This window comes from Lacerta agilis, chromosome 11 (genome assembly GCF_009819535.1).
Source record: "Lacerta agilis isolate rLacAgi1 chromosome 11, rLacAgi1.pri, whole genome shotgun sequence".
Lineage (NCBI taxonomy): Eukaryota > Metazoa > Chordata > Lepidosauria > Squamata > Lacertidae > Lacerta > Lacerta agilis.
In genome coordinates, this window is record NC_046322.1 from 20,843,440 (window position 1) to 20,859,354 (window position 15,915).

At 41.1% G+C, this 15,915-nt stretch overlaps 1 protein-coding gene across 1 annotated transcript in view; it reads left to right on the forward strand.

Annotated features, from left to right (window-relative positions):
- ITGA1 (integrin subunit alpha 1) overlaps window positions 1–15,708 on the forward strand; it is a 65,187-nt gene extending 49,479 nt beyond the window's left edge. The window contains exons 22-30 of the mRNA XM_033164833.1: window positions 3,815–3,891; window positions 4,714–4,803; window positions 5,415–5,517; window positions 6,390–6,503; window positions 7,186–7,290; window positions 8,692–8,796; window positions 10,962–11,054; window positions 11,981–12,097; window positions 12,965–15,708. Coding sequence (XP_033020724.1) covers window positions 3,815–3,891; window positions 4,714–4,803; window positions 5,415–5,517; window positions 6,390–6,503; window positions 7,186–7,290; window positions 8,692–8,796; window positions 10,962–11,054; window positions 11,981–12,097; window positions 12,965–13,009 — 849 coding nt within the window. The 3' untranslated portion in view covers window positions 13,010–15,708. The remainder of the gene's footprint in view (window positions 1–3,814; window positions 3,892–4,713; window positions 4,804–5,414; window positions 5,518–6,389; window positions 6,504–7,185; window positions 7,291–8,691; window positions 8,797–10,961; window positions 11,055–11,980; window positions 12,098–12,964) is intronic.
- Window positions 15,709–15,915: the final 207 nt, after the last annotated feature.

Consider the following 15,915-nt stretch of genomic DNA (forward strand, 5'->3'; position numbering starts at 1 on the left):
TATTTATTGTTTAATCCCTGGGTCAGAAAGGGTTTTGTTGCAGAAGTCAGAGGACTTTGCAGTCTTTGCCTTGGGATCTTCTTAGTCTCGGCAGCTGCCCTTGCAGCCTTTGTACAACGGAAGAGTCTCGTTTCTGCAGATGGACAAAGTTTATGCAAAAGATCTCTTCATTTAGAGCTTCCGCTGAGGACCAGAGATCTTATTTCAGTGCATGTAGGAGGAAAAATGCACTTTGGCCTACATGCACACACTACAAACTTTCCTTGCATAAGCTACTTCCCAGGAGAGAATGTTAGCAAGGCTTAGGTCACATCATTTATCCTGTACAGAGGACATAAACCAAGCCCATTCCTCCAACCAGTGGAAATCATATTCAGTGATTTCTCTTCATTAGGCCTTGCTGACATACTTCGAAGCTTATCTTCACTGCAGTAATGGCTAGAAAACAGCCAGTATGGATTTGAAAATGAATCCCTAAGGCAGGATTGGGAAGTTACAGGCCTGTGGGCCACATGCAGCCCTTGAGACTCTCCCCACGGCACACACTCTCCAAAGCCACACCCTTCACAAATTGCCAGCATGGGGGCGCAAACAGTTTCAGGATCCTAGCGTGGGGTGGGTAGAGTCTCAAAGCCTACAATGTGGGTGGGGGAGCTGCATTCATTTCAAATCAGGTCACTCACAGATCAGGTCTGGTAAATGCTGAGACCTTGTGTTTCTGAATTCTGCCTGAGGGTCTAGCAGATGACCAATTAAAATCCTTCAACATGTAATCTTTTTTTGCTTTGGGGGCACAAAAAACCTGAATTCAAAGATTATAGCACACTGTATTGGCCACATGCAATAACAGGGGTACGTTCTTAAGGTGTGAAAATACAGCCTGAGAGTTGTGTAGGAGGTGAAACTACCTATTGCTGTTGCTAATAGGATTTCTCACCTGCCCTAAGTGTTAAAATCAGTAGGGTACGCAAAATATATATCCCTCTGGTGTCAAAGATAAAGAGGCGCATCTTCAGCATATGACAAAAACTAAGCAATGAAGGTGTCAGGTGCACCTCTGTGAGGAGGGGATCCCACAGCTTAGGGGTTGTCACAGAGAAAGTTATTTCCAGGGCACAATGAGGGTCCCCTCTATTGATCTGAACACCTCAGAGTGTCCTCAGGGAAGGAGTCAGTCTTTCAGGTATTTGGGGCCTCAGTCATGTAGGGCTTTAAAAAGCAATGTGAACACAGGTGAACAATGCAGCTACATCATGCAAGTTCTGGAACCCCAGCCAGCAATCTGGCTGCTGTGTTTTGGACCAGACAAAAATTCCAAGTTGTCTTCAAGGGCCATCCCATAATGCAATCTAGAAGTTACCAGAGCATGGAATGGCCAAGTCACCTCTGTCTAAAACAGGCCACAGCTAGAAACACACACTCCTCAGCCTCCAGTGACAATGTTGGAGCCAGGATCAAAATTACAATCTAAGAAAGCCCCATACCAATCCACCAAAGCCTCTGCTGGAAGTCTAAAATCACAAGGAATTAAAGTGCTCAATGTGTTAAAATGTTAAGTTTATCTGATTTTCTTCACCCTGATTATCTGGAAAGGCTCTGAGGCTGAGGCTGACAGCAGCTCTACTCTGGTGACCTCAAATATTCAGCTTTTATATTAACCAAGGAACTCACTGCTCTGTTTTTAAAAGTGAAATTCTACACTTCGTCGAGGCTTTTAATAACCTTACAAAAACAACTTGTGTGGAATTTCAATTTATTCCCAGTTCCCCATTCTGTGACCTGGCTCTGTTCTCTTGACACTAAATTGGCTGACGGCAAACTTTCCCACAACTTCTTCTCCAGAGACTTAAAAGCAACACGATTAAACAATTGAAGTGTCTCTGTGCATTGTTCGCGAAATACTTTTTAACAGCCCCGATTATGCTGTGGCAATTCAGAGTAAATGTGAGTGACATATTAGGTTGTATCCATGCTGCAAGAATGGAAAAGAAGCTGCCAATTGCCACGGGTCTCTGTATAGATCAAAAAGTCTCTCCAGGCGGTTGCAGGAGATGTACCAAATGTTGTGGGCCGTTAACTTATGGAGTAGCAGTGGGAGAGGGGAATTGTCAAAATTGGGCACCTGTGTGGTATCAGGCAGTTTGTCTGCTTACTGTAGCCTTGCAAGACATAGCCTATGATGTTTAGAGGGTTCCCCCCACCAAACCTCTGTAGATGCCTTCCAGCTGATACTGGGGTCTCCAGGGGGAGAAGGGAAAGAGCCATTGTAAGCTGCCTTCCATTTGAAGATTCAGGACAGATAAAAGAAATCACGACTTCATGGGCTGCATGGGTAAGCTATGCTACCCACTCCCACAGGAGCCAGGGGTGACCACCAACTTGGGTGGCTTTAAAAGAGAATTCAACAGATTCATAGAGGATAAGGCTGTCAGCGGCTGCTACCCATGATGGCTATGCTCTGTCTCCACAGTTGAAAGCAATGTGCTTCTGAATACCAGTTAACTGGAAACCGCAGGAGGGGAGAGGGCTCTTGTGCTCAGGTCCTGCTTGCGGGTTTGCCATGGCATCTGGATGGCCACTGGAAGGACAGGATGCTAGGCCGTTGACCTGGTCCAGCAGGCTCTTTTTAGGTTCACTCCTGCAATCTTTGGTACAACTCACTATATAAAATTGGAACCAATGTTTCAAGTTAAGATATTGTACTGACCGAAAATACAGCACAGCATTACGCTAGAGTAATTTTCCTTCCCCTCCCTCCCTCTCTCTCTCTCTCTCTCTCTCTGTAGGAAGGTGGCGGAAGAGAGAGAGAGAGAGGCCACTCCAGTAGTAGTAGTAGTAGTAATAATAATAATAATAATAATAATAATAATAATAATAATAATAATAATAATAATAATAATAATAATTTATTTATACCTCGCCCATCTGGCTGGGCCTCCCCAGCCACTCTGGGCGGCTTCCAACACAATATTAAAATACAATAATTCATCAGATATTAAAAGCTTCCCTAAACTGGGCTGCCTGTTAGGAACAAATGAAATGGATATTTCCCCCCTTGGGATCTTTAATGGGATACACCACTGCCTCTTCTATGTTCAGATTTTAAAATACAACTGGAAAGACATGAATCTGTAGTTGAGAGTCACCTCTCTTTTTTTTGAATTTGTATCCCTCCATTCAGACTAAATGTTAAGAATTTGTGGCTGTATCTCCTGACAAGTTTCAGTGGCAACATGAGGGCAATGTTGGTGTGCAGCCCTCCTTCTCAATGGGGTGGGTCTCCTGTCTTGTCATTTAGTTCCACTGATTTACTGTTCTGTGTGTCTGCACATAGGACACCTGATTTATTAATATATATTTATATTTGTATTTTTTAAATTTCTATACTGCTTTATATTTTTAATAAAAATCTCAAAGCGATTTACAGCGTATTAAATCAATAAAACGATAAAACAATGGCCAGGCAATGTTCCTCTGGCCTCATGAGGAGCCTCTTTAGTAGAGCTGGTGAGTCTGGGCCCCACCCCCTAGGCCAGGTGGGGCCATTTTTTAGGTGCTATTTTCCTGCTGTCTTCCATCATGGAACCAAAGGCAATGTGCATGGGGTTACAAAGCAGTCATCCATCCACATAATCACAGAACCCAGATCTGCTTAGCTTTAGCAAGGTGGTAGTCTCATATGCTTTCAGCTCATACTCTTCATCTGGGAAGTGATGATAAACTGCATTCTATTTCTATTAACAATATTTTACAATTTAGACATTTTATTTCAAATACTTGAGAACACCATTCATTTGATTCACTTTTCATTTAGATCTTCTTCGAAATAGCATTCCAATTCAATGTGTCTTCGCTTCTGGAAAATACTGTGATTCAGTTTTCTGTCACCAGGTTAGTTCTGACCGTTATTTGTAGTGTATTGTTAATCTCCCCACCAATGCCCAATTTTGCTTCCTAGGCTACTAAGCGAGATACCATTTCCATATGAACATTTATGAAGGCCCCATTTATAAAATGACATTAGCTATTTATTACATGGATGGTAACAAATCAAGTAGGCTAAAGAAATAGATTCTGGCTAAATATTAGGAAGAACTGTCTGATGGGAAGAGCTGTTCAGTGATTGAATGGACTACCTCGGAAGGTGATGGACTCCTCTTCAGAGGTTGGATGGCCTTCTGTCAAGGACTCTTTAGTTGTGATTCCTGCATTGCAGTGAATTGGACCAGATGATCCCTGATATTCCTTCCAACTCTACAATTCTATGTGTCTGTATTCTTGAGGTACAAGTGCATCTGGTTTTATAGCTGCCCCTTGGCAAAGTGTTCAGAAAACCGATTTATACTTTAACATAATGTAATGTCTCAGTCAAGTTGGGCCCTGTGGTTCAAACAACTGCTCATCTGTAATCATTTTATTTCCTGATGTAATATTGGTTGTTGCCAGAAATTCCACAGAATAAAATTATTGGGTAGGAGGACAATTTTATGTCTTCAGCAGTTTGTCTTCAGGTTTCTTACCTGAATGGGGAGCCTAGTCCGATATACCTTATTTTTGGACACATATTTCATTTTATGCTGAAAACTGTTGTAGCTTAAAACAACAGACAAATAGATATGTTAATGCACAACAGCAAGCATTTCAATCTGTCAAAATCTGACCCACTTGTAGTGCATGAATTTCATATTTGATCTTAACAATTTTTTGTTTCAGTGACAGTGAAGAACACGAAGAGACCCTCGCGGATAACAGAGGAAGTATTGTGATACCAGTCAAATATGAAAGTGGATTAATATTTAAAAGGTACCTCTATATATTTTGCCAGAGCAAAATTGTTCTAAAGCATAATTCTATACATATTTACTCAGAAGTATCATCAGATGGGGCTTGCTCCCATGTGAGTATAGGATTGCAGTCTGGCGGTATAAAGTTGGCGGTTCGAATCCCCACAACGGGATGAGCTCCCGTTGCTCGCTCCCTGCTCCTGCCCACCCAGCAGTTCGAAAGCACGTCAAAGTGCAAGTAGATAAATAGGTACCGCTCCGGAAACCGTTCTTAGCCTGAAGCACCACTTTAGCTAATGGGGGGCCTCCCACTGCCGCTGCGCAGCCAGCGTGTGATTTCTGTTCTCATCCTGGGGCAAAGTTCTTAACCCAAGGTACTACTTCTGAGTTAGCGGAGTCTGTAACCCGTATTTGACATCTATGGCTGATAGAGTGAAAGAGCACTGTTTTTGTTTCATCACTGCACGGTTTTCTCAGCATCAGCCCCAGCACCACTATCTAAAAACATGGGTATACTGTAATGAACACTGATCTACTTTTTGAGGGTTTTATGTTACTGCATTGATGTACGTGGGACATTTTGAAAACTCTAAATAGCTATATACGTTTTTGTTTTGTTTCTTTTTTCAGAGATCCCAGTTCATTTCACATCATTATTGCTGCAAATGACACTTTCCCTAAATATATTAATTCCACTGAGAACATCGGAGATGAAATTAACATAAGCTACATGGTAAGAAAACGCCTGCGACATTTTCTGGCTGCTGTTCTTTTCCGTGTATGTGTAAAAGCAAAATTTTACCTATGTAAATCTACCCTAGCCTCTGCTGACAGTTGAAAAACATGTTGTGGTGATCAACTTTATAATTGTCAAAATGTGGATTTTGTTTCGTACACTGTTTTTATTTGGTTTTGAACTGTATCACTTGTGCTTTGTAACCCGCCCTTAGGCACCTTAGAATAAAGGGCCATTTTTTATTTCAGTCAGAGTGTTGGCATGGGGTGAAAGAGATTCAGTGAGAGACTGATAGAGTGATAGCAAAGTCAAAATCCCCACTCATGAATATATTCAAAATTTAATTGCAAACAGAGCCAAAAGTAAGATAATTAGTCCCCGCTTACATTTTAAATGGATACATCCATACATTTCAAGACCATTTTTCCTGGTTACGTATTTGTACCTCTGCTTATTAATCCAGGAGTAGCATATTCAGCCAGAAAAAAGAGCTGAGATACTTCTTGGCACGTCTTTCTTAGCCATTTATTTATCAAAAAGTATTACAGCTGTTCCTCTTTATAATTTAGCCTTTTATGCCATTTAATTTACCATTTATGAAATTATATGATTTATACAGAGTATACTATGATCGGATGCTGTAAGGCTTTGGGATTGTAAGAACTTATAATACCCTATGGACAGGTGCCAAACCATAGCAAGTATTCTGTATTATGCACATTCAATATCCATTGCTCCCTAGCTTATAAAAAAAAACATAGTGCATAGTTCAAAGAGGTCTGGAGTAGGATGGTGCTGGATATTAATGAGTTCCTTAGCACTGAATGAATGAACTAATCAAAGTGAAACTTCCATCCTTTTGTCCACAGATTGAAAAAGGTGACCATTTTCCAATGCCGCCACTTACACTGCAAATCTTATATCCTAACCTGACTTCAGTCGAAAACTATATCCTCTACCTGACCACAATATCTTTCTCAGAGGTAAGTTAGTTATATGAAAACAGCATTGCCCAGTCATTGGAAGTTAAGCTTCTCGTCTGCATTGTGTGGATTTAATATTGTGAATGACAAGAAGTTCCATGTCTCTTTCCTTTGACCTTTCTAAATGAAAGATGGGAAACAATCATCTTTAATATTTATTGCAAAACGCTTAGAAGTTTTTGCTACAATCAAGTGGCATATAAATTTTGGTAAATGAAATTAAATAAAAACTTCTAGGAAGTTTAAGGGATAAGAATAGAACAGTCTGCTCTGTTCAGGTTAGAAACCAGAAAATCCATGATGCCGTCTCCAGCTTTGGACCAAATGTTGTGGTCTGGGCAAGAAATTTCTTTTTATATGTCCAAGCTCACATGGGCATGTAGAACTATTTGTGCTCTGCTTTAGTTATAACAAAATGTGGAAAGGTGATTAAAAATAATCTACCCTGTTTGCTGTACCCTTTTCTGTTTATTATGGTATATTTTTCTTAGCGCTGGGCTAATTCTGTTCTTCCTGTTTAAAATTATTTTGCTTTTTACATTACTATTTTCTGATCCTTTATACAGCTTATAACAACTGCAGAGACATAAGCCAACTTATTTGTGAAATTAACTTAAACATGGTTAAAACTGTCTTGGACTGCCGATAATATTTGTTTTCTGGTTGCTTTCCCCGCTAACAGAATGTAAACTGCAATTCCAGCCACTCCACAAATCCGTTGGGAATTGGTGGTGACCCTCCCTTCGAGACATCAGGAATAAGACAACCTCTAAAGGATCCAAAAATAGTATGTTTCTCCAAATGTCTGTTTGCTTAGGGACGCTTAAACTGAATATTATCACACACATGACTAGTTTCAGTTTGGGTTATGTTAGGAAACATTTTCCTGTCATTGTTACCTGTAATCATAATCATATTTTTCTTAGCCTTTGCTGGGAATATTATGCAGAGGAGTAAGAAATGCATAATAAGGAGAAGCAGGTTAGTGGGAGGGGCATGAGGTGGGCGGATGAGATGGTAAAGAGGGTATGTACAGTGCAAATGTACTGTAGAACCAATCCAGGACTCCTGCTGGTGCATTTGCACCATGCTGACCTCACCGTTGCCTTGCCGCTTCCAAGAAGCAAAAGCAACTCACCTGCCTGGAAGCTAGCACTGTAGCTCTGTTCCACCCAGTAAGCCGCTTCTGATAACCAGCCCATGCAATTACAATAGCCCCATTGACAGACGTTTTCACCTTATTTAGATATGGTGAACAAAAAGATTGACTTCTTAGGAGTATAGTTTTGAGTTTTGAGGGCCTTTATAGCCTTTTGGATCTGAGTTTCCTCCATAGCTGTCAAGTTTCGGATTTGAAAATAAGGGATCAGCAGTCTCACCTATCCTGGGGACAGTCACATGTCAGTGGTGGGCGGAGCCAGAAGCAAAAGTGGGCAGAGCAGCAATGTAGACTCCAAGCAGGCTCGGAGCGGAGCAAAGAGGAGGGCAGCCAGGTGCTCTGCGCGATGGAGCCCCATCGTCTTCTTGTCTGATCCCATCAAAACAGGACAGGAAGCAGCAGCTGCTCAAAGGCAGCCAGGCTCCGCCCGCCAGCTAACCCTATTGGCCGGCTGAGGGGCTCCGCGGCAATGGATAGGGGCTGATGCAGGGGAAGGAATACACCCCCCTGTAAGCGCGGGAAACGGCTCCCACTTGCTTTGAGGGCTGAGGCTTTTCTCTCCAAGTAGGCGAGGTCTTCCCACCCAGTCCCTGGCCAGCAGGGGAGGAGCTGCTTCCATTAAAAACGGGAAATTTAAGGGAAATAAAAAATAAGGGAGAGCAGCGGGAAACTGCTTGAAATAAGGGAGAATCCCGGGGAAAACGGGATACTTGACAGCACTGGTTTCCTCCATCACTCCATTGCAGTGAACTGATTCTTTTTTCCATTATTTTATGAGTCGGAAATATGCATACTGGTTTAAGTTGCTCTCTGTCTCAGAGTCTGTGGGACCCTTTTTCACCACATACCCTATATGACTGCCACTCTGTGCATTTCAATAGAAATAATCTATAATAATAGATGTTGAATGACATTTACTTCAGTGGGGTGAAGAAAATGGCTGTCAGGATATCTGAAGTCAGGCTATTTGGGGCAGTCATGTTTGGCAAAGGTTTAATTAATAATGTCTGTCTATGATCCTTCAAACAGAACTGTGATTTTTATCGCTGCGAATCTATTAACTGTACGGTGGCCCCATCAAATATAACTCATGTGAACATTTCATTCCGAATCTGGAAACGTACCTTTAAAAAGGTAAGAGAACCCCCAACTTTGTCACAGTCATGAGTCCAAAACAATATGCCACTGTCACAGTTCTATATGTAGGTATAATTGCCCAATGTATCTATTAGGGTTGCCCACTGGATTTGGCCAAGGCCTGACTCCACAGCCACATCAGCTCTACCTAATTCGGGTGTCAGCTGCAATGCCAGATTTATGTATAAGCTAAACAAGCTATAGCTTAGGGCCCCACTCTCTTGGGGGCCCCCCAAAAAAATTAAAGGGAAAAAACTGGATGTACATTTCCAAAATATAAGATAAAAAACAAGTAAAATAAAACCTACATACAGCAACAGTGTTTTGTGTTGTGTAGGCTCCTATGATGTAAGTAATGGGCCCCGCCTGCTAGCCTGCTCCCTAAAATATCACTGGTTTGCTCATTTCTATATATAGGGTGCCTACATTCTGCATGGACTGGTTGCATGGCAACTTGTGCAATTGGCTTTAGATACCTGTTAGGTCCATAAATTACCATATAGCATATATTCAACACACAAAAACAGCGAAAATTTGTTGTTGACAAAGGACAGCTGGTCATATAAAGGGCCCCATTACCGTCAGTAGCTTAGGGCCTCATCAAACCTAAATCTGGCCCTGGTCAGCTGTGTTGGGTTGGGGTAGCCATGGAGTACTGGAGGACAGGTTGGGCAACCCAGAGCAATCTAAGGAACGCCATGAAAGGGCTGAGGCCTACCTGATCACCAGCTGCCTGACGTCTCATCTCTGAAGCGGCACCCTACAAGATTGATGCCTCAGCTGTTGCATGGAGGCATCGATCCTGCAGGTTGCTCCTTTGCAAGCGGCTTCCCCGTAGAGAAGCCACTCGTGAAGGAGCGTTCTGCTGAGCTGACCCCCTGCTTTCAGTCAGGAGCAGGGAAGGAGATGCAAAACCAGGGTGAAACTGTAATTGTATGTTACTGAATGGGTAGATACTACATACCCGGATACTACATATGAACCTACCCGGACCCTGAGATCTTCTTCTGAGGCCCTCTTTTGTGTGGCTCCTCCTCGAGAGGTCCGGAGGGTGGTAACATAAGAACAGGCCTTCTCTGCAGTGGCTCCCCATCTGTGGAATGCTCTCCCCAGGGAAGTTCGCCTGGCATCTTCATTATACACCTTTAAGGCACCAGGCAAAAACGTTGCTTTTTAACCAGGCCTTTGGTTGATCTCATTGATGTCCTATACCCTTTTAAAATGTAGTTTTTTTGAGGGTGGGTGTTATTGGGTTGTTTTTTATTTTGATGATATATATGGTGGTTTTTATGTTGATCTTTTCTGTGAACTGCCCTGAGACCTCTGGGTATAGGGCGGTATATAAATTAAGAAGAAGAAGAAGAAGAAGAAGAAGAAGAAGAAGAAGAAGAAGAAGAAGAAGAAGAAGAAGAAGAAGATACTAATAGCTTTTAATAAATGAAGAAGTCGTTAATGACAGACAACCGGCCTGTTATAAAGCAGGAGAAAGTAGCAGAGAATGTTTCGTTTGCTTGTTAAAAAAAGGACACACAAAAATGACACACCCCCTTATACATAACTCATAGCTGTATGGGAGAAAGGTATCATTGGACCAGGCAGGGATGTTTGTTGGGATCACAGCTGCAGGAGAAAAGGGTTAAACACCAGTACAGTCCCAGTGAAAATTTCCCACCCCATCCTCTGTCTTGATGCCTAAGATTGAGTAAAATAAATACACTGGTGTTGTTCTGGTGGCAGTGGAGGGGCGGGGACAGCTGGGGGGCAAGTGTTACAAAAAGGCACACAACCACTAACTTGCTCCTTTATTTCCCACATTTTACCCGAAAGGAAGAGGAGCTGTTCAACAAGACAAGAAGCAAGTGCCAAGGCCATCTCAGCGAGACAGCTGACAGTGGCAATGAATGTCATAAGTGGGGGGGGGGGCAACGTTTATCAGAGAGAGGGTTGCATTGGTACATGCTCAGCACATGGCAAAGTTCTGTGCCAGAGTGCCAGATACCAGTCAGTGGGTGGGATAAGAACTGTAGTTCTTAGATCACCTGTCAAGCAGGTTTTCCACCTGCTGTTCTACACATTTTTAAACAATTTCCTCTTAGAAGCAGAAATCATACTCTGTTCTGATTCATCTCTGGAAGTTGATGCTTCATTCTGCTTTATTCTAGGCAAATCTTCATAGTGCAGAGGTCAACGTAAGAGCATTACTTAGGAGCGGAAACTCATTACTAATATTGAAAAAAGAAAATGAAAGAATAGAGGTAAGTCCCACCAGACTCTTGCAAATGCTGGAAGCTCAATCCACAAACCAGTTAAGGCAGGAAAAAAGGGGTGCCATCCTAAACGTATGAATTATGCCATGAGGCTCACTGAATTTACTTCTAAGTAAACATGCAGACTGGCTGCTCATTTGTCCAGAAATATTTAACCAGATTCCCAATTAAAATCCAATGGAAAGGTAGGAAAAACATTCTGTTCATTGATTTTCACACAATGTGGAAAAGTAGCCACCTAATGTCTTATCTGCCATTGCACTCTTAATTAAATTAATGCATAATGAAGGTGCTTATTTTTAACATTAGCAGCTTTGCAGCACAATTCTCTGCATATTTTTCCAGAAGTAAGTCCAATGGGGCTTTCTCCCAAGTAAACGCTTACTTCTGAGTAAACATGCCTGTGGTTGCATCACACAACAGCTGCTCAGATCTCTTGGGATGCAGTTCTTTACAAAGTTTATCGGAAGGAAGTCTCATTAAACGCATTTGGATTAAGTGCACTTCTGAGTTAGCATGTATTGGATTGTGCTGCTAGTATGCCTTGTTTGTGAATTCAGCCTAAAGTGATTGGTAATTACATCTCATCGACTTCAGTAGTACTTGTGTACACAAAACCTTGAGATCAATTGCAGCCGTTTTTATTTCAAAACACTTTTTGGGACAGCACTAATTTGCACAGGTAACTAGTAGAAGCAAAACTCTCACACAGCTTTTCCCAGGATATTATCCCACACAATAGGCTATGAAAAGCCTCTTTTACCCCATCACTTGCATGAAAACTTCAAAATTAAATACAACTAAAAGTTTGTGCGTGTTAAGACATAATTAAATACAGATTAGGTTAGACCTAGACCCTTGTTCCATCATTACTGAAATACTGATTTATTTGTGTGTGTGTTTTCAATTTTCAGACCATTATTAAAATTTCCAAAGAGCTTCTTCCTGGTCATGTACCACTATGGGTTATTCTGCTGAGCGTTTTTGCTGGACTTTTGATTCTTACGCTGCTTATATTTGCATTATGGAAGGTATGCCATATTTCGTGTTTCAGAATTATTACCCCCTCAGTGAAAAATCAGTGAAATTCATAACAGGGTGATCAGTAAGAAGTACAGCAGAATCTGATTGCTCCCTACATATTATCTTACAGATAAAGGCAGCCTTGTGCCTCTATTGTTGCAGCAGGAATATCATATAAAGGAATAATGATCTCAGTTCCCCAAATGTCGGTTCTTATGCTGCCAAAATAGCACCATCCATGCATAAGGGGGGAGGTGTTAGCTGATTTCAACGAACCTGAAGTTTTGCAGAAGTTAAAAAACATATTTTAAGGGAGGGGACACACTCAAGGGTGAGGAGGGCTCCTGAAACAGAATGCTGACTACAGCTAGAGCTACAGAATGCTGACTAAATGTTACTCATACTCAGAACAGATCCATTGATTTCTAGCATTGAATATCACCCATAGTACATAAAGTGGTATCTGATGACATCCATTGCAGTAAGCATCTGGGTGGCATTAAGCATTTGACCACAAGGGGGGGCCCTTGTCAAAGCCAAAGAAAGAAAAGAACAGAAATATAGTAACACAAAGCAGATTTAATATGTAAGCACAATTTGAATCAAGTATCAGCGTCTTAGGAGTTGCACAATTATCGTCTTAATTCAATTGTTTCCATTCTTTGCGAGACTGTGTCCTATTTCTGATGTTTTATAACAATCAGTTATTCCAAACTTGATTTTTAATGGCAAAACCTCTCTTGGCAGAGAATTGCATGTTAGGTAGGGTGGCCTTAAATACAAACGGAAATGAATGAATCCCCCCCCCCCAATCCCTGCACATCCCTGCAAGTTTTCAAAGCTGGATTAAAATGTTGTTACCGCTTTCCTTTCAGGCTGGGTTTTTCAACAGGCCTTTAAGGAAGAAAATGGAGAAATGAGAAGGGGAAACCCTCCAGAAGAAAACTAGGAATTCTACAAGGACTTGTCCTCAGGTCTTCCTCAGAAATGTGACTGTAAAACACTGACTTGGAGCAATCTAGGTGGTCACAAAAAGTTTTCTTGAACACTAACAGAAAGTGCCTAACACTAAACACACACATACACAAACACACACAAACACACGAAGCCAACAAATCAATGATAGAAAAGGCATACAGCACATGTTGTGTGTCTAAGGAGACTTTCTGCTTCTGCATACCAGCAACCCATTCCCATGGGGCATGCGGACTCCTTTTAAAACCGAGGAGAGCTTTAAAAGCAATTTGTGATATGGCCAGAATGGAGAGTGGTCTACAGAGGAAAGGAAAAAACAGTGGAGCTGTGGGGTTGGGACCAACTGGCTGAAGGTAACTTAGCTTAGCACTGCAGCTCTGTAGATCCCAGTCATACCCCCCCCCCCAAATAATAATAATAATAATGGTGTTTGCTTTCGGAGCAGCACTCCTCTAAGGCTGTCACATTTATAGGGCAGTGTGTTCTATTGAACTAAATGGAATGCGCTTCCGGATAAGACAGGTTTCCCACCCATCTGGCGCCCTCCTGATATTTTGGAATACAGCCACGTTAGCCCCAGACAGCACAGCCATCCGTCCCCAGGCTGAGAGAGGGTATTGGATTTGGGCTCAGTCTCTGATACGTACAGCAAACATTTTGTAAAGTTGATGTTTTGTTGTTCCAAAAGAGGGGCGAAGGTGAAGAATCATTTCCCATAAGTAAAAGAATTCAAAGCTTGGTACTTCACTGTAAGCCTGAATTCCAAATCCTGAACATAGCTGTTGGTTTGAGCGACAGACATTTGCCTCAAACAATAACCCTCAGAATGCATCGTTTTGAAAAGGAAAGACTTCCCTGCTGTATTTATAACGAGACACGTGAATGTGTTTTGATCAATTTATTGTATGGCCATCAAAAAATATAAATACAAGTGCAGTGCTGGTGCTGTCCATTCCTGACGCCGCCCAAATTTTTCATTCATTCACTGTTGTACAAAAGGAGGGTTGTGTGCCTAGACAAGCTTAGTTTCTGTGGTTTCACCAAGACTTTCGAAAGGATAATCAAATCTGCACACACCTTTTTCAAACATTTAAGAGATGGGGAAATGTATATGGGTGGTTGTGAGCTCTGTGGTGCTGGTGGGCATTTAACTGTGGTTGTAATATATTTCTTCCATTAATCTGGCAATTATATTGGGGGTGGGTAGGATGTAGACAATGTTGTTGCTTTAAAAAAAATAGTGCCGGTCAGTAAAGATCCTCTCATACATGTGGCTTGTAATGGAATATTTGCTTAAATATTTGTTTCCAATTTAACTGGCACATTGGAATTTTGGAAATGCGAGGAAGTATTTCGTGGAATGACCAAATATCATTATGTCCATTGGAGGGAGTGGTGCCCAAATCCAAAACTTATCTATGTTGCCCTATTGCTACAAGGTTACAGATCAGCTGTATTAGCATATAACTACATGAAGATTGCAAGTGGCCATAATTGTGATGTGTGAGAAATTCACAGCATGAATTGATCATAATCACACATATTTGTTTGGTACGGCATACATTTCACACTGGAGATTCTGTTGTTTGCCATTTAAGACATTGTCAAAAAAAACTTGTCGAGAATCCTGTTATTTGCACATAAATTAAAGGAATGGAAACTCAGATTTAGGATTATACACTGATTCCTACAGGGAAATGCATCACAGTATCAAGCAATTAAAAAGAAACAACAGCCTAGCGCTACAATGAAGCAAGGTGACCTCCCTTGGTTTTCCTGTTTTGCTACTTATGTGTCGAGGAATTATTTAAACAGTAGCTATGTTAAGTGTCTGTCTGAAACACTATTATGTACACTGTATCTATAGAAATACACTGAAATAGATAGAATGTTTAAAATCCTAATAGAGCACAAAACACAGTGGCCCAAATCCCACTAAATTTAGATACAGCTAACTTGTTCCAATTAGCCACTTAAAAAAGGGAAATCCATTCATTTTAATGGAACTCAATTTAAAAGTAAACTTGCTTAGGATCATGGCCTGAAGATTGCACTCAGTGGCCCATTTAGTCTAATTTAAGACAGTGGAGCTCTACTGGAAAAAGTTGCCTGCATATTGTTATCTAATATTGTTTAATGCAAGTCTAATTATCTTTTCCCAAATATATCACCTTTCTTCTGCACTATGAAAATGTTTTGCTGTACATTCACAATTTGAGTAGCTTTGTGTGTATATAAATGTGGATATTTTAAATGTAAGCTTGGTACATATTGTTTAATTTCAAAAGTTTTATCTCTTATGCTACCCTATCTGGATTTTTCACTATTCTTGGTTGGTAGGTTATTCCTATCCCCAAGAATGAGCACATGCATATGAGCTAGTTCACACATGACAGCAAACCACAGGAACCAGCCTTGTCCCTGTGCACTTCTTCCCATCGTGTTTTCATAAGCTATGGTTTGCACTGAAATGAGAGTTAACTAATTGAAATAGAGAACACAAGGAGACAGGAAGAAGGGCAAAACAATGGGCTAGCTCAAGGTTTATTCCAGTAGTATCAAACCATTAGTTTTAAATATATTTGAGTATACACAGAGTTAAATAAATTTTCATTTATTGTTTTAAGTGATTATATCAAATTGATGCAATGAATCTGATTCATGCTTTATAGTATCCATAGCATTCGTAAGTCTGAAACAAACCATGAGTTCATTCCTGAATGCATACTGTTTGTTTGTGTATGCTTGTTCCTAATACAATTTCACAATCCTGTCTGAAGAAGCCCTTTGTTTAGTGAATATAACTTAGCAGAAACCACAGACAGACCCACAACTTGAGACTTCTGAATAA